Source organism: Dendronephthya gigantea, unplaced genomic scaffold, assembly GCF_004324835.1.
Source record: "Dendronephthya gigantea isolate DGI-Jeju-01 unplaced genomic scaffold, DenGig_1.0 000045F, whole genome shotgun sequence".
NCBI classification, from domain to species: Eukaryota; Metazoa; Cnidaria; class Anthozoa; order Malacalcyonacea; family Nephtheidae; genus Dendronephthya; species Dendronephthya gigantea.
This window is the reverse complement of record NW_021163055.1, coordinates 331794-356372: the sequence shown is the minus strand read 5'-3', so window position 1 is coordinate 356372 and position 24579 is coordinate 331794. Positions and strand designations below refer to the sequence as shown.

Genomic DNA, 24579 nt, shown 5'->3' with positions numbered 1-24579 from the left:
TTCAACACGGGTTCAAAGTTTACCACACATACCATGTTATAATAAATGCAGGACAACCAGTGTTTAAATTCCATATTCACTGCTGTGGCCAATTCAAAAGAGAGGTATTGACAGGTTCCCGACCACTTTCGCTGCTTGAGTTAGCCACTACAACGCTTGTCTCCCGTTCAACGGCAGAATTCCACACCACAGACGCGCTATCTCATGAGCGCTTCACTCGAAAGCTTAACGCGCAAATCCTATTCAACGATGGCATTTCTGAAACGTATTCTGGCTTTTGCTGCTATCTTCGCCGTTACGTTTGCAAAATTAAGTGTTCAGGGAATCCCTTTCGCAGGCGATGCAGATATGGGTAAGTATTAGATAAATAGCCTAGCAGACAGTCGCCAAACAACAGAGTGCATTGTATGTGTTCTCAAAAGCCGAAATTCTGCCAGTGAACGATTATCAATTGAACTTGGCCCGTCGTTATTCTAACAAGCATGCATTATTCGTATTGTGCCGGAGATCTTCGGCGTAACCAACATGGATGTACGCGGGCAGACAGTATAATATACTGTATAATATACTAACCCGTGTCGTGTAAAGAGAGAGATATTCGCTGGGCCGCGCATCTTACATTACATGCTTGGCTATGCTTAGTGCATTTGCGGTTGCAGTCTGGTTAAATAGCAACAGAGCCACTCAAAATAGAAGTATAAGATGTCGCGAGCACGCTCTGTAGCAACAGGTAGCCATAGTCTATTGCTAGGAGGAAATGCGAGGTGAAGAGCGGAAAAGATGCAAAAAAAGCAAAAAAACCCCGCCCCCAAATCCGTAGACCGAGCCATCTTCACCGCTCATATATCAAGAGTTTTTTTTTGTGCCACATAGATCTCAAATATACGGATGACGAGGTTTTCAAGCGAGAAATAAGCGATAAAATTGAAGGTATAACAGGAAATGCTTGGCTTTTGTACACAACAGAAACTTAAATAACCGTAAAATCAATCCAAAAAGACCAAATACACGCATTAAAACCAGGCTTGGTCCATTATCATCTTCTGTAGATCTGCATAAGAATGAAGGAAAGATGTTTGACAGAATTCTCATGGTGAACAGCTTGCACAAACGATGGAAAACGGAATATCGTTTGAAGAAAAGGGGCCTCAATTTTGATAATGTTATCAACACTGTTAACGAAGGTAAATCCCACACAAACACACTGTAAAATAATGTTTTAATAAAGAGCAATACATGACTGATATACGATGTATAACTGAATTTTTGCAAACTTGATAGGGGATGATAATTTGTTGTTCGAAGGAGATATCGCGATGGGTCAGGAGGAACTTTTAGATATTAAAAAAAGTGAATCATTCCGTCGTAAAAGAAACGCCATCCACAGACGTAAAGCTATTTGGACAACGCGGAGAATTCCATATTTTATAGACCCTGGACTATGTAAGTGCATAAGAGCAATGATTTACCAGAATTATAATCGTATGGATAGCTTTATCAGTTATGAACAGTCTCTTCAAAAGGTTAAGTTCTCTGATCATTTGTGTAATGAATATTTGTTTTGACAGCGCTAAAAGCAAGAGAGGCGATTCAAAAAGCAATGAACATAATACATGCCAAGACTTGCGTCAGATGGGTTCCTTACACCTCACAGAAACATTACGTTCATTTCAAGAAAGCTGACGGGTAAAAAATACACGTCGTGCATGCATGAAGCATTCAGAATCAGTAAAAAGACACTTCCACAACCGCTTTTGTTAGTTTGTTTCGTTAGATATTATAGTACACAACAAATGTAGTTACTAAACTCTATAGTCATTCGGAAGTAACATATTATGAGCTTTCCTTTTCAAGATGTTTTTCGACAGTTGGCAGAGCTTACGCTCGATCTGGTGGTCAAACATTGTCAATTGGCGAAGGTTGTGAATGGGTTCCCATAGCTCTGCATGAAATGACACATTGCATGGGTGAGCAAATGTTTTGTTTGTTTGTTTGTTTGCTGGCTTTTCCTCTCCTACTCGCTTAACGTAGTTTGTTTGTTTACAAATTCATCGAATCTCAGGATTCTTCCATGAACAAAGCAGGAACGACAGAAACAGATACATAACAATTCTTTGGCAGAATATTCCAGTCGGTGAGTTAAGATCCAAGAGCTAAATTTTATAGAAGAAATATCTGCGTGCCCATGCACGTCTTCTGTAGGGCCCATATAGTCAGTTATATCACGGAAGAGCAATAAATAAGAGCACAGGTTCTGTTTCCAGTATATTCGGTGTTATCATCGTCCAAACTAACGACCACATTTACTGGCAACTTGTCTCAATAGATCTCCACGATCAATTTGCAATGTACAGTCATGGAACAATTGACAAGATGAAGAAAGATTACGACCTGAGAAGTCTGATGCATTATAGTTCCACAGCATTTGGCATAAAAGGAGCAACCACAATTGTATCCCTTGATCCCACGAAAAAGATTGGCGATGCCGAGGACTTCACTAACCTTGATATTGAGGAGATAAATGCACTGTACGACTGCAAAACATCTTCCAAAAGTAAGGAAAGTATCACACCACCAGCTGGTGGTTTTACCAATAAACATGGTAGACCCTGTCATATGGCTGGTGTATGACCTTCATCTGTGTCCCATTTGTCCCATTCGCTACAAAACTCCCCCTGATCCATCCCTGAGTTGAATAGGTAAATTCAAACGAACTTTTTATCTCGTAGCTCAAGCAATGTCAAGTTGGTCAGACTGGACAGAATGCGATGATTCGTGTTTTAAAGAACGTCAAAGATTCTGCTTCAGGGAAAATCGAGCGGAGTGTCCAAGCAACACGAACGTATACGGAATTGAATCCGAGTACGTCAAATGTTCCAGCTCAGAATGTCCAGGTACCAAATTATGCTCTCGAAACCAGGGAGATTTTTTATCCTGTGTGCTCCTTAAAATCTCTACTGGACTACTGACTAAGTTATCTAATTGAAGTTAGGTTCACAACGATAGACCAAATTAGTATACATGCAATTAATCCGCTTTACTTAAACATGGAATTATCAATTTCACTCACTTTTTAGCTCCGGTTCATGGCAACTGGGGTTTGTGGTCTTCGTGGGGGACTTGCTCGAAAACGTGCGACGAAGGTAAACACAGACGAACCAGACAGTGTAACAGACCCGCTCCAAGTAATGGTGGCAAAGCTTGCATCGGCGCAGGCGAAGATCTTTCCACCTGCCTGAATAGAAGATGTAATATGGGTAAGAATGATAGGCTACATTTCCCATTAAGCGCAAGACAATTATTCTTCTGCACTGCCATTGAAGAGAATTAGGGTCAAACTGAAAGAGCTGTTTTGCATAGAAATATCTTGAGTTACTTTTTTCATATAATATTGCAGATTGACCTAATTTTAGGCACAATAACGATAAGTAAAGGACGCTTCTGTTCAGCTAATTTAGAGGCCGTTTGCTGATGATTGGGAATGACATCTTTTAGGTACTAGAAGTTTACCTTTCTTTCAGGAAAATACGATACAGACTTCGAAGATGGCTGGAATATATGGTTCACTGCTGGTAACCAGGGGTTGATACCATGGACACAGCACAGCGGTTCAACCAAGACGATGAATACTGGACCACAGGGTGACCATACTCTGCAAGGGAAAGGTAAGAATAGCTATTAGGTGGATATTGTAATGTAAGCAAATAGTCACAGTATGACCAATCGATAACAGCATCTTCAAAAATCTAAAAAATAATGCGAAATTCTACCCGAAAAGTCTTTCAATTTACAGGAAACTATGTTTACGTGGAGTCGTCTAACAGGAGGGCTGGTGACAAAGCAAGACTTGTGAGCAAATCGTTGGAGTTCACAACGCCTCAGTGTATGAGTTTCTATTACAACATGTATGGAGTCAATATTGGCAGACTCACGTTGTATCTGGTCCCAGAGGGTAAGGGTTGGTTTATCTTGTTTACGAAGACTGGGAACCAAGGAGAAGATTGGCATAGTGCTGACGTCACTCTGGACTGGAAAGGAAAATTTCAAGTTAGTCAATTTGTCTCTTTTTTATCTTTCTTTGTTAGTTGATTTTCAATCTCCTTTTCTGCCATCAATTCTTTCATTCTGTCTCGCTGACTTCTTTCAAGAAATCCTCAAATGATTCTCTCAAATCACGTTGAACCATCAAAACCTACTTCCCTCTTTCTAAAGGAATCAATCCTTTGTTCATTTCGTTTCTCTCGGCAATCTAAAAAATATCATATTTCGTTTTAATTCATCTGCTTGAATCCTCGCTTCAATCTTCCCAAAACAGCCTTTTATTTCTTTCTTCTTTCAAAAGATCTAAAAGATCTTCCCTTTCGTTTGCTTTCTGTCCATCAAACATATTTCGCTCTTATCTTTCATATGACTGTCATCGAACCAACCGTCCATTCCTTTCCTCTTGTCGTTTGCTATCGCTTGCCTTGTAACATGAAAAATACACAAAAACTAAGTTCATCTTCACCAAAAATCTCCACAGCTCGTTTTCGAGGTCGAAATTGGTCCAGGTTACTCGGATACTGCCTTAGATGATATTTACATCGACAAAGGCGCTTGTCCAGGGTACGAATGCAAGGATGGCAACACGAACTGTCAGCACTGGGCTAACAATAACGAATGTACTAAAAGTCCTGGATACATGCACCTAAACTGCAGAGTGAGTTGTGGAGTGTGTACGCCACATAAGGCGCCTAAACCGACACAACCTATGACTGTCCCACAAAGTAAGTAGATATTTGGAATCCTAGGGTGTGAAGGAATGTGGGGAGGGGTTGGTGGGCTGCGAACGAGAGGTGATGACAGGCAGTGATAGAGATATTTCTATAAAGTTATATAGAATATTAATTGGGCTTATACAAAAGATATGCATGAAGTATTAAAGTCATTATATCCAGAGGGTTCGTGCACAGCATTTTTTCTGTTATTGACAATGCTCGTTTTCAACTTCAGAATGCGAAGACAGCTACACCTATTGTAAATACTGGTCACAAAATGGCGAATGCCAAAAAAATCAAGGATTTATGAGCACGAAGTGCGCGGCAAGTTGTGGCTTGTGTGGAGGTAAGAATGAGTCAAACATTAAACAATATAACCATGGTTACATGGTTAGTGTTTGGTTATGATGTCAAATATTTTGACATGGATAACCACGCTGGTTAAATGGTCGAATATGCCGAAAAATGGCACTCGACCATGGTCGAATATGCCGGAAAACGGTATACTCAGCATTCTGATTTCATTTAGATTGCAAAGACAAATATCCCAGGATCCAATGTAATGTTTGGGCAAAAGATGGCTATTGCAAAACACATCCTGATTTAATGATCGTCTGTAAACAGTCCTGTACTGGTTGTCCAAGTAAGCACTCGACTCCTTCTAGCTTACATACGAGCCTGGAGTAAATTACCATAGGGAACACTTTGTTTTGAGGGCATCTCGTCTATCAAGATGGTTCACTTTCTCCACTATTTCTAATGGAAAAGCTACCCCCGGCCTCTCAGCGGCCATAAAGGCTTCGTTGCTATTTTACTACAATTTGAGTACTACTTACATTCTTTTTGAAATATTCTCTTAGGTCCGTGTTCAGACGGAAATTCAGAATGCCCACGTTGGGCGAGGATTGGTGAATGTGAGAAAAATCCGGTATGGATGACAGCCAACTGCAAAAAGAGTTGTAAAAAATGTTAAGCTTATGTATGTGCGTGCTTCACACTTTCTAAAAATCTGTTTTTGGTTAATAACTTAGGCAAAGCGAAATAGAAAATGCCCTAATAACATCTGACGTAGCTTCTTTGAGTGACAGAACGTTTGCAGAGTTACACTGAGAACAATATACGACATTTTTACAGTTAGCCTTAGTACTGTTGGTTTATCGTGTAATTCTCTTCTACAATAATAGCTTGTGTATTTCACATATTTGAAACTTTGCAGCTATTAATATCGTCCTTTTTCAACAATAAAGATAAACTACTACGAACATTTTCACTGAATCACGCGTGCTTGCATGGGTCTAACTGAAAACATTCATTCCCTATGGATTTTAAAGACGTGCGTGCAAACTGCAAAATATATCGATATAGACTCTTCATTACTTCAAATATTGATTAATTGAAAGAGACTGTATGACCCTTATCCACACGAGTCAACGACTTCTTTTGCTATTTGAATTTGCACGTTTCTCAATAAATTTTAAACACACAGCTTTGAAGAGAAGTTGATATTCCCACACACATCAATAAATAATAAAATACAGCATTTGCAAAACATATACCGCCTAAAAACATAATTTCATCTAACATAATAAAAACAAGCATTTATTAAATTCAATTAAATATTAAATATAAACGTTACTAGTCAGCTTTGTTATCGCGATAAACCGATCAACAAAACGAATGTTAATAAAAATCCCCAGCAGTTAACAGTATAAAGCTCGCTGTTGGCATAGAGTATATATATTATCAATATTGTTTTGAGGGATATCGATTGTGTTCCAGAATAAAAAGCTTTGTCTTGATATGTTTGAAAGTATATCATGAAATCACGTGGATTAGATAAAAAAATTTCTTGTATATGTACTTTAAAATGTACACAAACTTTCATAACTTGTACTAACATTCATATCATTAAACATCGATGTTTATCTCAGCTGGTCATAGCTTGAAAGAATCAAGTTATTCTGTTCAATTAGTTTTCCATACAACAGGTATCATAACAGCCAAACATATATTTTAAAAATCGCCTCAGCCTTCATAAAAGATTCCTATCTATACGTTTAAAAGTCTTCCAAAATTCATCCTGAATATATAAATCTTATAAATCTTATATACAAATCTTAGCTTATGCAATTTCGTAGTTCAACGGGGGTTTAAAAATTACCACATGCATGCATATACCGACATGATTCGACTGACAGCCAATCACAGAAGGGCTGTGGGCGTTTAAATTTCAAATTTATTGTTGCGAGGTGGATTTTAAGATCGACAGAGTCTCCTACCAGTCAGTGCGCCGCTTGAGTTAGCCAGCACAACGATTATCTGCAGGTTGGACGTTGAATAGTACATAGCAAACGCGCTGATCTCACGAGCGCCTGGTCCGAAAGCTCAGCGAAAGAGTCAAACTGAACGATGTTGATTCTGAAAAGTATTTCGGCTTTTTTTGCAATCTCCACTGTGATATTTGCAAGTTTATATGTTCAAGGAAATCCTGTCCCAGATGACAGGAATATAGGTATGTATACGAATGACATTGAAAGACAAAATGATAGACTTATTTAACATTATTTCTCTGTACTTAGAGAAATGCTGGTTGCACACAATACGTACTTTAGTTGAACTATCGAGTTGGTGGTATAGTTTTAAAGTATTTACCAAAGTTATGACAAGTTCCTAATATACATTCGTTGATGAATTTGAGTTACTCCGAGAGTATAAAGTTATGCATAATGTTGACAATAACCTTGATCTGTTAAAAGCATGCCAAGTATTAGTTTCAAAAAAGAATAGTGCTAGCGAACTTTACAGAGGAGATCTTAACACCAGATGATCTATACACCACCGTGTCAACGGTATACTATGTTCATTGATTCACAGCGTAGTTCAAGCGCTTTCAGACAGGTAATGCGCATCAATGATTTGACGTCTAAATCGTCAGACATGCTTCCAGGACTATACATCAGATTGCAGTGTTCTCAACTGGTTCAACGGTTTGTATGTCACTGTCAAGTCGCCCTGGCATGGATTAATGTTTTTTAAGCCAAATAATCCTTTAATCATACGAACTCTTGGATCGGTTGACGCATGATTGATCCAATGCGGAAAATCGGTATTATTTGTTTTTCGGGATCAGGCCTATAGTTAATATATTAGTAGCGAAGCCGATATAACGCTTCATCACGCTTCATGGAAACAACACAATAGCACATTAATCATCTTTTATGTTAGTATTTTGACTGTTTCGAAATTTAGCGCAAGCACCAAGATTGTTTTCTACTAAGATTCGGTATCTTTCATAGTTGTTCATAGTATAGATGTAGTTTCATAGTTTGCGAACGATTTAGCGCATATATAGGAGTCGAAGTTCGGACAGAAATGAAATCAACAACGGCAACAACTTCAAGCATAGATATCTGAGCGTAAACATAAAAATTAACGCAGAGATTTCCAGCCGAAAAAGACGCAAGCATAACCAACCTTGCCTGCGTGTGATCATGCAAAGATTTGGGATAAAATTTGGAAGCACGTCTAGAATTCAATACTTTCAACGTGCTGACCTATTTACTTGTGGATTAATTTTCTTTTCCTCCGCATCTTTTACGAGTACCTTTGCACCTTCTGCTTTGCTCGGGGATAAAATTACGTATGCACGACTCGCTTGGGTGGATGCATATAATATATGAGAGATTGAAACAGCAAACGACCGTCTTCATCATGCACCTACTGTTGTTAATATCATAATATATATCTCGCGGAGGCCGCTTATGAATAGCTTTGAAAAATTAATAGACCATTTAATTAGAAAGACAAAACCCCTGCATGGAATAAAAAAAAGAATCTCACCTTGGGAGACATACCTATATTGTAGCATGAAAAGTTATTTTTTAGCCAGAGTGAGGTTTTGTTCGTTGCTAGTAGCTATCATATTCCTTGTCTCGTAAAACTGTGAGAGCAAGGTTTTGATTTATGGATCATACGATGCCCACAGAACAAATATCTTTCAGTCACACTGATTTAGAAAATACACACAGCCGACAATATAACTACAGGGCTTCTTGCATGAAGTGAATCTTTAAACAATTGCATATAGCAGAATTAGTCGCATCACTTCGCATTTGTGACCGCAAAAAGCGTCCACGTTTTGTCTGGTATTTTTACCAAACAAATTCTTACGGCGGTCTTTATGATTATTTTGATTGCGAGTCAGTATTAATCTTCAGGACAATTAAAAGTACTAATTAGTTTTCTTTATCAATTACGATGTTTTTTAGTCATCGTAGAAATATACATACAGCAGACAGCTGCCTATAGGAACTGCTCGCCTGGCAACAATTTCTCACGATTTGTTGGGTACGACATGGCTAATTTTCACACCCATACCATAGTCGAAATTCTCGTTTGAGTTTGATCGCCAGTCTCTCAATCCTCCTAAGAGTGTTAAGAGCCAGCGATCAATGAAAATCACACCAAAATTTAGCACAACCCGAGGCTTCTGTACCTCTCTATATAGAGGCTCTATAATACTGTATCTAACTGCCAATTTTTGCGACAATAGATCTCAAATATCAAGATGAAGAGGTTTTCAAGCGAGAAATAAACGATAAAATTAAAGGTATAATATGAAATGACTGGCTTTTGTACACAACAAATTGTCAACTCACCGCGTAAATTCAATCCAAAAAGACCAAAGACACGCAATAAAACCAGGCTTGGTCCGTTATCATCTTCTTTAGATCTGCATAAGAACGAAGGAAAGATGTTTGACAGAATTCTTATGGTGAACAGCTTGCACAAAAGATGGAAAACGGAAAATCGTTTGAAGAAAAGGGGTGTAAATTCCGATAACGTTATCAACACTATTAACCAGGGTAAATCCACACAAACACACTGTAGAATAACGTTTTAATAAATACATGTCTGATTTCTGAATTCTTTCAAACTTGATAGAGCGTGATAATTTGCACCTGTTCGAAGGAGATATCGTGATGAATAAGAGGGAACTTTCAGATATTAAAAAAAGTGAATCGTTCCGTCGTAAAAGAAATGCCATGCACAGACGTAAAGCTATTTGGACAACGCGGAGAATTCCATATTTTATAGACCCTGGACTATGTAAGTGTATTGTAAAACTGAAACAGCCTAAAACAACTTTATTACTATACGAATACTATCAGTTTTATAATTTGTATTTCAAAAAGTCAAGTAAGGATAATCTTTTATAAATCCAACTACAGAATGATTTAAAATGAACTATATTTATTTGAACAGCTAATATATACCTATAGTTCTAAACTATTCTTCCCTGAGGTCCAGAAAGGATCCGTCTTATTTATCCACTGTCATCACAGGTGGAAACCTAAACCAGCTTTATCTATACGTAATAAATAATTCCAAATTTACATTCCAATAATATCAGTTTCAAACTGTTGATCATAGCCATAAAGGTTTCGTCCACAGAAGTAAGTCAATTCTCTGATCATTTGTGTGATAAATATTTGTTTTGACAGCGCTAAAAGCAAGAGAAGCAATTCAAAAGGCAATGGACATAATACACGCCAAGACTTGCGTCAGATGGGTGCCTTACACCTCACAGAAACATTACGTTCATTTCAAGAAAGCTGACGGGTAAAAAATACACGCCGTGCATGCATGAAGCATTCAGAATCAGTAAAAAGACACTTCCACAACCGCTTTTGTTTCGTTAGGGATTAGAGAAATAGAAAACAAATGTACTTACTAAAGTTTATATAGTTAAATACCGCATGATAATGATTCAATCCAAGCCAGATAATACATCAGCTTTCTTTTCTAGATGTTTTTCGACAATTGGCAGAGCTTATGCTCAATCTGGTGGCCAGACATTGTCAATTGGCGAAGGTTGTGAATGGGTGCCCATAGCTCTGCATGAAATGACACATTGCATGGGTGAGCACGTGATGTCTTTGTTTGTTTGTTTGTTTGCTGGATTTTCCTCTCATACTCGCTTAACGTTGTTTTTTTGTTTTCAAATTCATCGAACCTCAGGATTCTTTCATGAACAAAGCAGAAATGACAGGAACAGATACATAACAATTCTTTGGCAGAATATTCCAGTCGGTGAGTTAAAGATCCAAAAGCTAGGTTTTTGGTTGTACTATTGCTGTAAAAATATCTGTCCAAGTCTTCTGTAGTTTTCAAAGAATTATATCATAGACGTAGAAAGCACAAGAACTAGTGACGAATATTTTCAAGGTTTCGTCTCCATCCATCATCCGAAGCAATCAGCTTTCACTTGTTCATCAGACTTCACTGATTTTTATTATCAGATCTCCACGATCAATTTGCAATGTACAGCCATGGAGCAATTGACAAGATGAAGAAAGATTACGACCTGAGAAGTCTGATGCATTACAGTTCCACAGCATTTGGCATAAATGGAGCAACCACAATTGTTTCCCTTGATCCCACGAAAAAGATTGGCGATGCTGAGGACTTCACTAACCTTGATATAGAGGAGATAAATGCACTCTACGATTGCAGAACATCCTCTGAAAGTGAGTAAAGTTTCTTCTGTACGCGGAGTTCACCGTCAGAAGCCTCTTTTTCGGATCCAATTCACTTCTGACATATGGAATATAGTCTGTTTATGATAAAGCAGTTGTATTCATTTACTGCCAATAGATATTGTGAGGCCACAGACTATAAAGCATCCATCAAAAGCGAAATTGGATCTGATAAAACTGCATCTTGTAGACAGACCTTTAGAAATGTGATTCATATCTTTTAGCTCAAACAATGTCGAGTTGGTCAGACTGGACAGAATGCGATGATTCGTGTTTCAAAGAACGTCAAAGATTCTGCTTCAGGGAAAATCGAGCCGAGTGCCCAAGCAACACAAACGCATATGGAATTGAATCAGAGTATGTCAAATGTTCCAGCTCAGAATGCCCAGGTACAGTGGATCGACAAAATATCCTTCTAATCTTTTGGGCAAATTGTTTACAAATTATAGCCAAAGCAGAATGAATTTACTTTCCTACAATTAAACCTGGAATTATCAATTTCACTCACTTTTCAGCTCCGGTTCATGGCAACTGGGGTTTGTGGTCTTCGTGGGGAACTTGTTCGAAAACTTGCGACGAAGGTAAACACAGACGAACCAGACAGTGTAACAGACCCGCTCCAAGTAATGGTGGCAAAGCTTGCATCGGGGCAAGCGATGATCTTTCCACTTGCCTGGGTAGAAGATGTAATATGGGTAAGACTGCGACCATTTCTTTTTTGTTTGGTCTATTTCACAACTTCACGTAAGCTCGCCAGTGAAATATTTTTGCTAGTAAACGTTTACCTGTTCTCTCTTTTCAGGAAAATACGATACAGACTTCGAAGGTGGCTGGAATATATGGTTTACTGCTGGTAACCCGGGGTTGATACCATGGACACAGCACAGCGGTTCAACTCAGACGATGAATACTGGACCACAGGGTGATCATACACTGCAAGGCAAAGGTGAAATAATACCGTTGATGTATTTACACCATTTGCCACGGATTCTATCGTGTATGAATTCAAAGGATAACAAGTTCCTCAAAAGTGGAATACAATGTAAAATTCCAGCTAAAAGTTTTTCAATTTACAGGACACTATGTTTACGTGGAATCGTCCCACCGACAGGCGGGTGACAAAGCATTGCTTGTGAGCAAATCGCTGCAGTTCACAACGAGTCAGTGTATGAGGTTCTATTACAACATGTATGGAGAAAATATTGGCAAACTCACGTTGTATCTGGTCCCAGAGGGTAAGGGTCGGTTGATCTTGTTTACGAAGACTGGAAACCAAGGAGAAGATTGGCATAGTGCTGACGTCACTCTGGACTGGAAAGGAAAATTTCAAGTTAGTCAATTTGTTGTTAATTTCAATGTTTTTTTAGCTTCTCCCTTTTTACAATCGATCAATATCTTTCGCTTTTTGCTCTTCTCATCATCTTTCAATTAATCCATATAATCCATCATTAATCAATTCATAAATCCACTCGTTAATCCATCCATCTATCTATATAGCTATGTATCATTCCCCTTATCTTTCGTCTTCTTTCCCAACCATTCATGCTTTTGTCATAATTACGTCATCTAACATTAAATGAAAACAAAATCTTAAACTTACAATACTCTCCACAGCTCATTTTCGAAGCCGAAATTGGTAAAGGTTACTCCGATACTGCATTAGATGACATCTACATTGACAATGGCGCTTGTCCAGGGTACGAATGCAAGGATGACAACACGAACTGTCAACACTGGGCTAGCAATAACCAGTGTTCTGACAATCCAGGATACATGCACTTAAACTGCAGAGTGAGTTGTGGAGTGTGTACGCCACCCGAGGCGACTAAAACAACTCAATTACCAGCAACAACTCCACTACCAGAGACAACTCAATTACCAGAAAAATGCAAGGATGACAACACGAACTGTCAGCAATGGGCTAAAGATAACCAGTGTTCTGACAATCCAGGATACATGCACTTAAACTGCAGAGTGAGTTGTGGAGTGTGCACAACACCAGAGGCGGCTAAAACAACTCAATTGCCAGCAACAACTCCACTACCAGAGACAACTCAATTACCAGAAAAATGCAAGGATGACAACACGAACTGTCAGAAATGGGCTAAAGATAATCAGTGTTCTGACAATCCAGGATACATGCACTTAAACTGCAGAGTGAGTTGTGGACTGTGTACGCCACCAAAGACGACTAAAACAACTCAATTACCAGAAATCTGCAAGGATGACAACAGTAACTGTCAACAATGGGCTAAAGATAATCAGTGTTCTGACAATCCAGGATACATGCACTTAAACTGCAAAGTGAGTTGTGGACTGTGTACGCCACCAGAGGCGACTAAAACAACTCAATTGCCAGCACCAACAGCACAACCTACGACTGTCCAACAAAGTAAGTAGATCTTGGGGTTTATGGTACAAGTTTCAGTGTGATTTCTGTATCCATATTAGAGTGAATTTTGATCGACAAAGGATGACACAATCCGACTCTAAAGCTAGGAAATTACAACCTTAAAATGAACTGCAAATTTTTGTGACGAAATGTTGTGAAATGTGAAAAATAAAGACAGAAACATGTATAATTTTCTATAAGACCTAAATGTTCTTACAAAGACCACACACAATTAGTCAATACAGATTGATTGACCAATCCCCCTACAGTTTCGAGCGAGGATAGTTCAATTTCAATGTTTCCTTCAAGGTTGCAGCGACAATGATGTAAGATGCCCAGGCTGGGCGAGCACAGGAGAGTGTGGAAAGAATCCAGAATGGATGAAGGTGAACTGCATGAAAAGCTGTCAAGAATGTTGAACTACGAAGCATATTATGTCTGCAGCAGTTAAAAACAATTTCGTTTTTTAAGTGAACTATCACGAACTACTCTTGTAGGTATTTAAGTTAAGCGCTTGGCAAAACGCATGGTGAATATGACTTATATGAGGCAAATTTTATCTATGTATGTCAACTGTAAAAAATGTTGTAAAATGTTAAACTTAGGTAATTGCATAAAATTTTTTGAGAAAAACGTACAAAATTACATAAATGTAAACTATATGCGAACTCTTCAATCTGATCCAATATGTGGGTTTTGCACATCCAACACTTCACAAGCGTGTTTAAATAATATTAAGATCTCGCTTTAATATTGATCTGTTCATTCTGTTGCATAATTCACTTTGCTATCATGGTGTACTCTTCGAAAACAAAGCTTATTTGTTTAACTGGCGGTAGTGATATTCGCTTCGTTTCGCTACGAAACGTTTCAAGTGGAAAACAAATCTCCAGCTATCATTACACGCCTGCCTGTCTGCTCGAGAGCACAAATCAATACAGCAATTCGGCGTCTTGGATATACGCCTGAATATTTATAGCTAAAAAAAATTTCCAGCAGGGACAATGTTTCTACAAAGTTTTGCGGCTTTTATGACCATCTTGGTCGTTATTCTTGCAACCTCGTCGACCCAAGCAAATCCTTTGCCCAGAGACAAAGAACTTGGTGAGTTTGTAAACTGCAGTGTGATAGAAAACGTAAGCTAGGCAGCACATGATTGAATGATATATTGCCTTCTGATAAAAGAGACTGTTTGTGGTATAAATTACAGCAAAGTTCAGCAAAATTTCAGCCTATGGTGCCCACGAATATATGGTCATTTCACAGCAAAGCGGTTATAAGGGCGCTCAGGTCTGTCGAGCAAGCATCGCGCTTAGATGGTTTAGCATCGCACTTATAGATGGTTACCCCGAATCAAAGTAGTTATGCTACGAATACAAGATAAAGAAGGCTATTAGCTTCTCTGGTACATAGTTCATCAAAAGAAATACATTATAATAAGCCAAAAACGCATGATCCGTTAGATGTATTAACTCTTCAAACACACGCATGGTCGCGTTCTTGAGAAACAGCGCTTCATGGCAGTTCATGCATTGAAGTCACCGCTCAGCGATATGTGACCTTATTTTCACTGTGATATGTTCCCAATACTTTGCACCTTTTAAAAAACAATCGTTTCAAAAGTCCTTTGGTTTATAAACTGCCTGTAATTGTACCCAATTTTTATTGTACATTTTGGGTAGGATATAATTAACAATTATACCATAAGCTCAAGTGGTATACGAGCTGATAGCCAACGAGACGAAGCCAAATACTAGTTGGCCATTGGCCATAGATGTAAGGAGAACGAATGATATAATTGTTTTATAATATAGCCAGAACATTATAGTAAATTGTGTAAAACTTTCAAATTCTCATCACAAATTCTTCCTGTATATTACCGCCTGTTTTCACTACACACGGTATATGAACTTGTACACTGTTAGCATCTTGCCCAATCTCATTGCATAACAGATCTGAGTAGCCATATTTATTAAAGAATATGACATTCTGTCACTTTTTGAAGCAATAGGCTTCCCCTTTTGCTAATTTATTGGAAAGCAATTATATACAGAAGACTCTAATATGAATCGAAATATTACATGCAAGTATAATCTCGAATTTCCACTCACCGTTAAATAATCCACGAATTAAAACAGGAATCAAGCATCCGTGATCATCTTGTTTAGATCTGCATAAAAAGAAGGGCGAAATCTTTCACAGGATTCCAACGGTGGACAACAAGAAAGAGGAAAAGTCATCGAACGGAGAAGGGGATTCAATCAACTCCCATAATGTTATCATTGTTAACTTGAGTAAGATCTATAAGCACTAATATGAATATCATTCGAAGCCTGGATCATTGCGGTTAAACTGAACTTTAATCTTTAAACTATTTTTACGTTTTGCAGAGAATGTAAATATAACATTCGGAGGAGATGTCGTGATACGTCCGCAAGGGATAAAAATGGAACAGGCTCATCGTCATAAAGGGAATTCCAGTATTCACCGAGGTAGACATGACTGGAAAAGACCGAAAATTCCACATCATCTGGACACTGAACTTCGTAAGTGTATGAAAGCATTGTTTGGATATGATAGACAGCACTATAAGTTTTTTCTACAGGTCCTCCAGTAAGGATCATCTCTTATTGATCCAGTGTTACTACAGGAGGAAACCTAAACTAAACTAACTTTATTTACACTGGATAGCTCTATCAGTTCTAAACTGTTCTTCCTAGAGGTCCTCCAGTAAGGATCATCTCTTATTGATCCAGTGTTACTACAGGAGGAAACCTAAACTAAACTAACTTTATTTATACTAGATAACTCTATCAGTTCTAAACTGTTCTTCCTAGAGGTCCAGTAAGGATCATCTCTTATTGATCCAGTGTTACTACAAAAGAAAACCTAAATTAAACTGAATAGTTCTATCAGTTCTAAACTTATTGATTTTCTATAGTTCTACTAAATAGTCAACGGGGTGCGCAGCCAACCGGTGCTAAGCCCGACAAAGGTAAACACAGTCGAGCAAGATCGTTCCAGAAACAATCTGCAAGAGACGGCGAGAAAGATGGAAAAATCTATTGATGTAATCTCTCCCTCAGTACAATTTATATGTCATTATTTTAACGATAAATCTAGTTCATTTTAGTAAGTGCCAAGGAAAGAAAGTCTACTGATTCTTATAGATGTTTACGCTTAAACTGTTACAGTTGTTATATCAATTTATACAACAATTATATATCGGGTAAAATTTTTGTACAAGTTTATCTTTCTAATATCCTGTTCAGAATTTTTCGTTTATGTGCATGAGTTAATTTGTTAATATTTAGTTATTATTTTAGCGTGCTATCGCACACGTTTTTCGGTCAATTTATTTCCTATAGTCATTTAAAAAATTTAATATTTCTCGACGAGATTACAGAAGTTTATTTCTTTTAAACCAAGGAATTTGTTGTTGATTGGGATTATAATACTGGATTGTACCTTAAGGGAAAGCCAATATATCATGTTATGTACCATACTATACCATACTATACCAATATCACCACACCACACCACACCACCGGTCTGGTAATTAGGTCTTAGGACACCGAAATAAAAGCATTAGCCCTTACCAGGATGACTGCCCGTACATTGATAACCATCACCGACAAATCCAGATTTACAATGACAAGTATTATCCATGCAAAATGCTTTAACTGGGTGACATAGAATGCAGACATTAACTACAGAAAGTAATAATTCAGAACGGTTAGAGGTGCATAGAACAATCTAGTATAAATGCTGATGAGTTGAGATTCATTATCACCTTTCTTTGGACTAACACTACTACGAAGTGTACACTGATAGCCATTGCCCGTGAATCCAGGTTTACACACACACTGTCCAAGATTGCACCAAGCATTCACCGGATCACATTTTAAACATCTATCAACTGAAGATTAGTAAACAGTTCGTAAATGATAGAGCTTTCATTAAATCTTAAAAAAGGTTTATCCTTGATAAAACCAAATGGCCAACCTAATTGGTCAGCCGTTATATACTGCAGGGTATACACTTTATAACGACTGGATAATAAATCCTAAGCTAAATATTATTAAATAAGTACAATACCTTCGCAATTTGGTCCTGTGTATCGCTGATTACAAATGCAATCGTAGCTTTCTCCAGCGATAACGCAACGACCCTGATTACGACAGGGACTTGGCGAACACACGGATTTAGCTAAGAATAAAAGACATTATTTTCCATCAACTACACTAGTTCAGTCAGTACGTTCAGTCCAGATAAGTCCTAAATGAAGACAGTTTATTTTAGGTTTCCTCCTGTAGTAACACTGGATCAATAAGAGATGATCCATACTGGACCTCTAGGAAGAACAGTTTAGAACTGATAGAGCTATCCAGTATAAATAAAGTTAGTTTAGTTTGAGTTTCCTCCTGTAGTAAGAGATGAATGATTCTTACTGGACCTCTAGGAAGAACAGTTTGAAGGACACCTTGCAGCTCAGTAGGAATCCTAATAAACAGTTTTTACTACCTTTAATTTCACAAAGAGGAGGCAAAAATCCCTCGGGACAAGAGCAAACGGCAGTACCATTCACAACGCGACATAAACCTCCATTTTCACAAGGATTGGGGATGCAACTTTCGTTCTTCCCAATCGGAGCTAAAAAGAAAATATGAATTGGTATTATACTTCATATATGATCTGAGAAGAGCATAATAGCGAGCACTCACCTTTAATATTACACGTCTTTCCGCTCCAACCCACAGGGCATTGGCAAATCCATTTTGACGACGACAGCGGCACGCACGTTCCTCCATTTATGCAAGGATTAGGAACACAACTTCGTTCTACAAACGTAATTTGGTATTCGTCCTCTGATGCTGCTATGAAAAGAGGTGGGGAAAGGGGCGAAAAGAGGTGGGAGAGGAGAAAAGAGGTGGGAGAGGGGGCGAAAAGAGGTGAGAGAGGGGGCGAAAAGAGGTGGGAGGATGGCGAAAAGAGGTGGGAGAGGGGGCGAAGAGGTGGGAGAGGGGGCGAAAAGAGGTGGGAGAGGGGGCGAAAAGAGGTGAGAGAGGGGGCGAAAAGAGGTGGGAGAGGAGGCGAAAAGAGGTGGGGAAGGGGCAAAATTACCTGACTTTCCACTAACAGGTTTTGTTCTACCATCAAGACAGACATCGCGTCCTTTGTGATGTTCAAAACCTGCCGGGCATTCGCACACACCTTCCGGGTTGTTGCAGGTTAGGTTTCGTTCGGTAGGGTTATGTGCATTGGCCGGGCAGGCGCAGGCTGAATAATCAGAAATATAAAGATATAGCTTAAGAATCATCCTTAAGTATCACTGAATCCATAAGAGATTATCCTCCTCACTGGATCTCTAGGAAGAACAGTTTAGAGCTGATAGAACTATCCAGTATAAATAAAGTTAGTTTAGTTTAGGTTTTCTCCTGTAGTAACACTGGATCAATAAGAGATGATCCTTACTGGACCTTTAGGAAGAACAGTTTAGAACTGATAGAACTAACCAGGATAAATGGTTAAAGTTAAGTCAGTCTACATCACTGAACTTACCGCAATCTGGAGGCTTGAAGTGAGGACTCTTGCATACACAATACCAACTCTTACCGTCCTCAGATACCCTGCAAGTTCCCCCATTGAGACAGCGCTCACCTTGGCATAAACTGGTCGTATCTATAAACAACAAAACTGAAAAATTACATGGCGTTCTACGGAACTAGTGTTTCCTGAATATGACAGTATAGAGGAGAAATGGAAAGCAAAAAAAATAGTCAGTTTTCTCCGATCTTTCAGCAAAAATTTTGCTACAAGAACATTATTTCGGAACAAAATTATTTCGGAACATTATTTTTGAAGAAATCTTACTTTGCGAGCAGTCTTTTCCTTTCCATTCTCTTGTGCAAATGCATCGGAAATTGTTCTTCTCGTCGATACAAGTTCCACCATTCCTGCAAGGGTTTACCACTCCTGAACACGGAGTCTTCTCTAAAGAAAAAAGCCAAAAACATCCGAATTTCAAACTTCATTCACGCGGGATAAACTGCAAGCAACAATCACCTCGCGAATCGTACAATTACCTCTGCAGGTTCTTCCCTTGAACCCTGGAACGCACTTGCACTCAAATGTACCAAGTTCGGCCTGACAAAATCCCTCGTTTTCACAGGGATTTGGGACACAAGGATCGGGGATTTCTAACAACAGATGGAAACATAACGTATCGTGTAGTCAATGGTACAAAAAGACTAGAGAAAGCGCTGTTATATGCAGGAGAATAAATGTACAGTATTTTAATAAATATTCAGACGGGAGTATATCTCCCCTGTATAGCCTAATAAAGTACTTATACATACTTCGACAATCCTGTCCATCCCCTTGATATCCCTCATTGCATGTGCATTTAAATCCGTCCAAGCATCGTGCATTTGGATCGCAGTGGTCGCATCTCTTTGCTAGAAATGGCAATTGAAGAAAAAGCATCACCTCACTGGAACATATGGGAACACGATTCAATACCTAAGATATCCACTTACATTGGCAGTTAACCCCAAAGTATCCTTCGTAACAATGACACGTGTATCCTTCTGGGGGAATCGCGACTTGATCAATGTTCGTATAGGCGTCGTAGCATAGTCCATGGACACAAGGACTAGGATTCGAGGCACACGGATTTGGAACTAAAAGAAAACCAAGACCAATGTCCTGAATTCACGAATATAATCCTAACATCAATCCTAAACAAATACCAATCTTTATCCAACTACTGACCCCAAAGGATTAGATTATATTCGTGGATTCTGGACATGAAATTACTACGGAGATCTACTATTAAGATTTCATCCTCTACTAAGATTTCATACTACTTTCCATACTTTACCTTCACACATGTCACCTTTGTAAATACTCCTGCATTGGCAGGAAGCGTACCACGTGTTGTTAAATGTATTTTGTGCAGGATAACACTTTCCATTGTGTTGGCAAGGATTTGGTTGACAGACATCCTCTAAAGACGTTACGTTACAGACTTTATATTCCAGTACAAATAAAGTTAGTTTAGTTTAGGTTTCCTCCTGTAGTAACACTGGATCAATAAGAGATGATCCTTACTGGACCTCTAGGAAGAACAGACTGAACAGTTTAGAACTGATAGAGCTATCCAGTATAAATAAAGTTAGTTTAGTTTAGGTTTCCTCCTGTAGTAACACTGGATCAATAAGAGATGATTCTTACTGGACCTCTAGGAAGAACAGTTTAGAACTGATAGAGCTATCCAGTATAAATAAAGTTAGTTTAGTTTAGGTTTCCTTCTGTAGTAACACTGGATCAAAAAGAGATGATCCTTACTAGACCTCTAGGAAGAACAGTTTAGAACTGATAGAGCTATCCAGTATTAATAAAGTTCAGTTTAGTTTAGTTTTTTCTTTAAATGACTCACCAGTACAATGTCGTCCAGAAAAACCCGGCGCGCACAAGCACGGGTTACTTGGTTTATCTTCCAGACAAGTCGCACCATTGCGACAAAGATTGAGAGAACACGTCTTGGGAACTGAAAGATAAAGCATCTTGTAGTAACGTTTACATCGCAAATCGAATCATCAGATGAAGACGTTTACCTTGACAACGACGTCCTTTGAACGATGATGTGCACGTGCACGAGGCTGCTTGATTGAGTTCCTCACATTTCCCACCGTGATGGCAAGGATTAGGGTGGCAATGATCTACATCTGTGGATAAGAGAGGAAACGATTTCAATTCATCGGTCTGAAATTCACTTACTTTTCTTAAAGTCATCCCCTATTGATCCAGTGTTACTACAGGAGGAAACCTAAACTAAGCTAACTTTATTTATACTGGATAGCTCTATCAGTTCTAAACTGTTCTTCCTAGAGGTCCAGTAAGGATCATCTCTTATTGATCCAGTGTTACTACAGAAGGAAACCTAAACTAAACTAACTTTATTTATACTGGATAGCTCTATCAGTTCTAAACTGTTCTTCCTAGAGGTCCAGTAAGGATCATCTCTTATTGATCCAGTGTTACAACAAGAGGAAACCTAATTATATCGTATTACCTTGGCAATATTTGCCCTTGTAACCAGGAGAACAGACACACTTGATTTCGGCCAACAACTGAATACATTTAGCATCATTTTTACACGGGTGATTGTGACATTTGTCTGCAACTAAATTGATTTAGGAAATCGATTAGATTCAAGCGCGGCGATTGGTTTGGTAAGGATCAAAGATTTGAAGCAAAGATTTGAAGGATCAAGCAAGGATTAAGCAAAGATTTAAGTAAAATAAAGGCAGTATCAACTCAAAATCAGAGTAGTTTAAAAGCGTATTACCTTCACAGTTTATCCCCTTGAATCCTTTAGGACACCTGCATTCATAATGCGTCCCTTGATCAATACAATCTCCGTTATTTTGACACGGGAAAGGATAGCACCAATCTCGATCTAGCCCGAAAAAGAGAGAATATTTAAAACAGACTGTGGCTTGATTTACCACACAGGGAAATTACCCTCAGGAACAAACCGATCTTCCTTCTTTTCGCGATCGAGTTGTCGAAAAGAAGCAACAACCTTAACAAGAGAAAACATTCTTGTTCGTTACGGTCCTGAAGATAATTTTCCTGAATGGAAAATGTCTTCATTCATTCTTAATTCTTTTTATCACCAATTCTTTCATAGTTAAGCAAGCAGAATAAACTCCACCGACGATCGAAAGATCTCGAAAAGCATTAATCATTACGGCCACAACTTGAGAATACCTTGACAATGCTTTCCCTTGTAAGCCTTGCGACATAAGCAATTATAACCACCAGGACTCTCAACTATAATTCCGCCATGTTTGCAAGGATTTGCTAGAAAATGAAGAGTAATTGAGCACGCATACTGTAGGCAAAGAATTTTGGGCGGGAAATATATGACAGGCTGCCCAAACAGGGGAATAATTTGCAGACTGGCTGTGTAGGGCATATGCATGGTTAGTATACCAAACTTTCAGGGGAAAAAGCTTACCTCTGTTTTCAAGATGAACATAGGCGAGGTGAACATCTGGTTTGGAGAATGGCTGCGGATACGGCCGTGGCACGAATTGGAAGCTCTTTTGATGAACTGGATACGGGACAGGTTTCGTTACGGTGACGGGAATGGGCCTTGGAACCTTCTGGACGACAGGAAGGGGGTAGAATTTTTTGATGATGTGAACGTTGTCTGGACCAAGGGCGTTGATAACTTGAGGTCCCGAATCAGGGTGAAGTACAGGTTCAATGTGGCGAGTTGAGGGGAGGGTGGAGAGGTGTGGGTCCCTTTGTGGGCTGATGAAGCTGTGTTCCATCAAGTCACTCGAGGGTAGGTTGGTACCATTAGGATCTTGTGTTTCCGATGGTGGTTCGTCTTTTTCCATGCGCGGTTTAAGTGAGGAGAGGTCATTGTTAAAACGTCCATGTAAAGCGTTCTCGGTGTTCTGAGAATATGAATCCATTAAGGAGACACTCTGTTGAACGTTTTCTGGTGAAGTATTTTCAAACAGCCTTTCTCCAGCCCGGAAAGGTGTTATGGATGACTCCTGAACATCGGGTCGTTCTGATGTGGGTAAATCACTCTGAGAACGTTCTGCCATGCCTTGCAAAGTGTTTTGAATGTTCGTCTGCTGTTCCTGGGAAGGCATGAAGTTCGTATTCACAACTCTGTTATATATATTAGTACTCTGCGAAGAGTCTCTTGGTAGACTGTGTATGTCTCCTGCAGAATTCATTTCGAGATGTATATCTGCCATTTGTGAATTTGATTTATACGAAGCTCCTCTCTCAGGCAAAGGAGAATCACTTCTTGGTGTTGGAGACAAATTCTCCTCAACATTACCAGCAAACGAACTCGCTGAAAACTGTCGCGCCATTGAATTTGAACCTGCTGTTTCTCTTTCCACGGGGTTCCCAAAGTTCGTCTGTCCAAAGTTATTACCTAAGCCTTGGTAAGCACTGTCTTTACCAGGATTTTCGTATATGTGTTGTATTCCATTCACGCTGAACACCATTTGCCTTTTACCAGGCTTTGATGAACGTTCTAGTTTGTTGTGATGTGAATCCTCTAGCCATTTATTTTCATTGGCTTTGTAAATTATATTACCACTCGTAGATTGAGAAACATGAGCGTTTAAAGGTAAAACGCGATACAAAACTAGCAGCATTGTCCAGATCATAGTTCTATGAATAAACTCCATCATATCAGTTAATAATACAACACTACAACACTTTACGCCATCTTGGTTTCACACAAAAATTTCCCAAATACTGCAGTTCATGATTTCCCCAAAACCAATGGACTGCCTTTAACATGCAGTCACGACACATAAAATAAAAGATATATCAACGGTTAGTCGGAATATACTTCAATTTAATTACTGAATGCAACAGAGTATTCGGTCAGCCATTGAAGGAAGTTGATCTATAAAATAATTTGTTTACATTTGGTGACCAAAAGCGTTTGGTAACGCTTTAGTAATTCCAGTGAACCTTTTCTTAACTGCTATAAACATAATATTACTATAAACATATAATTTGTCGTTTTTTGTTCAGATAATATTGATAATTAAAATAAAACACATATGTTAAATTTGAAATGTTAACTTTGAACTGTAGTAAACATTTCTCTCTTTTTCATCATTGCACTTCAACTTACATTTTAGAACTTTTCTTTGTCCGATAAGCTGAAATAAGCCGATTAGTTGAAATCTTCACGTTATAGGCCACATATTCAAGCTGTTCAAAGTTAAATATACAACTAGCATTAAACAGTAACGACTTTTAGCAGGTTTAGAAAACATTTCTGTCAAAATCCATTAAATAAAACAGGTAAAAATAGCGTATATATATGGTTGAC

The 24579-nt window shown here is 38.6% G+C and overlaps 4 protein-coding genes across 8 annotated transcripts; 3 read left to right on the top strand and 1 right to left on the bottom strand.

Moving 5' to 3' along the window:
• The first annotated feature begins 100 nt into the window (after positions 1–100).
• Positions 101–6040, top strand: LOC114527444. The gene is made up of 16 exons (XM_028549094.1): positions 101–352; positions 874–930; positions 1050–1184; positions 1282–1443; positions 1569–1686; positions 1855–1967; positions 2063–2134; positions 2327–2554; positions 2730–2894; positions 3078–3257; positions 3522–3665; positions 3794–4047; positions 4523–4766; positions 4993–5103; positions 5287–5400; positions 5618–6040. Exons 1-16 carry the CDS (start codon positions 205–207, stop codon positions 5728–5730), a joined length of 2358 nt encoding a protein of 785 aa, XP_028404895.1. The 5' UTR covers positions 101–204; the 3' UTR covers positions 5731–6040.
• On the bottom strand, positions 3144–24458 carry LOC114527440 (neurogenic locus notch homolog protein 1-like). Of its 5 annotated transcripts, XR_003687414.1 has the most exons (22): positions 22717–24383; positions 22467–22559; positions 22042–22152; positions 21766–21876; positions 21308–21418; positions 21130–21240; positions 20572–20697; positions 20228–20371; positions 20048–20146; positions 19775–19888; positions 19563–19682; positions 19251–19370; positions 18813–18968; positions 18413–18529; positions 18213–18341; positions 17787–17897; positions 17482–17607; positions 17288–17398; positions 15800–15858; positions 12512–12607; positions 3511–3652; positions 3144–3235 (listed from the first exon to the last, which is right to left on the bottom strand). XR_003687414.1 is itself a non-coding variant. In XM_028549089.1 (20 exons), exons 1-19 carry the CDS (start codon positions 23921–23923, stop codon positions 15830–15832), a joined length of 3246 nt encoding a protein of 1081 aa, XP_028404890.1. In that variant the 5' UTR covers positions 23924–24383; the 3' UTR covers positions 12829–12862; positions 15800–15829. The 5 variants fall into 5 exon arrangements, 3 of the variants coding, with proteins under 3 accessions (XP_028404890.1, XP_028404889.1, XP_028404888.1); XR_003687415.1 differs by lacking the exons at positions 3144–3235; positions 3511–3652 and adding an exon at positions 12139–12229; XM_028549089.1 differs by lacking the exons at positions 3144–3235; positions 3511–3652; positions 12512–12607 and adding an exon at positions 12829–12862.
• Positions 7052–14293, top strand: LOC114527442. The gene is made up of 14 exons (XM_028549090.1): positions 7052–7269; positions 9310–9366; positions 9488–9622; positions 9702–9866; positions 10262–10379; positions 10567–10679; positions 10779–10850; positions 11060–11287; positions 11521–11685; positions 11812–11991; positions 12099–12242; positions 12373–12626; positions 12911–13688; positions 13998–14293. The coding sequence occupies exons 1-14, from the start codon at positions 7167–7169 to the stop codon at positions 14105–14107; spliced, it is 2622 nt and encodes an 873-aa protein (XP_028404891.1). The 5' UTR covers positions 7052–7166; the 3' UTR covers positions 14108–14293.
• On the top strand, positions 14644–16773 carry LOC114527452. Its single transcript, XM_028549103.1, has 4 exons — positions 14644–14792; positions 15857–15982; positions 16079–16234; positions 16630–16773. Exons 1-4 carry the CDS (start codon positions 14693–14695, stop codon positions 16755–16757), a joined length of 510 nt encoding a protein of 169 aa, XP_028404904.1. The 5' UTR covers positions 14644–14692; the 3' UTR covers positions 16758–16773.
• Positions 24459–24579: the final 121 nt, after the last annotated feature.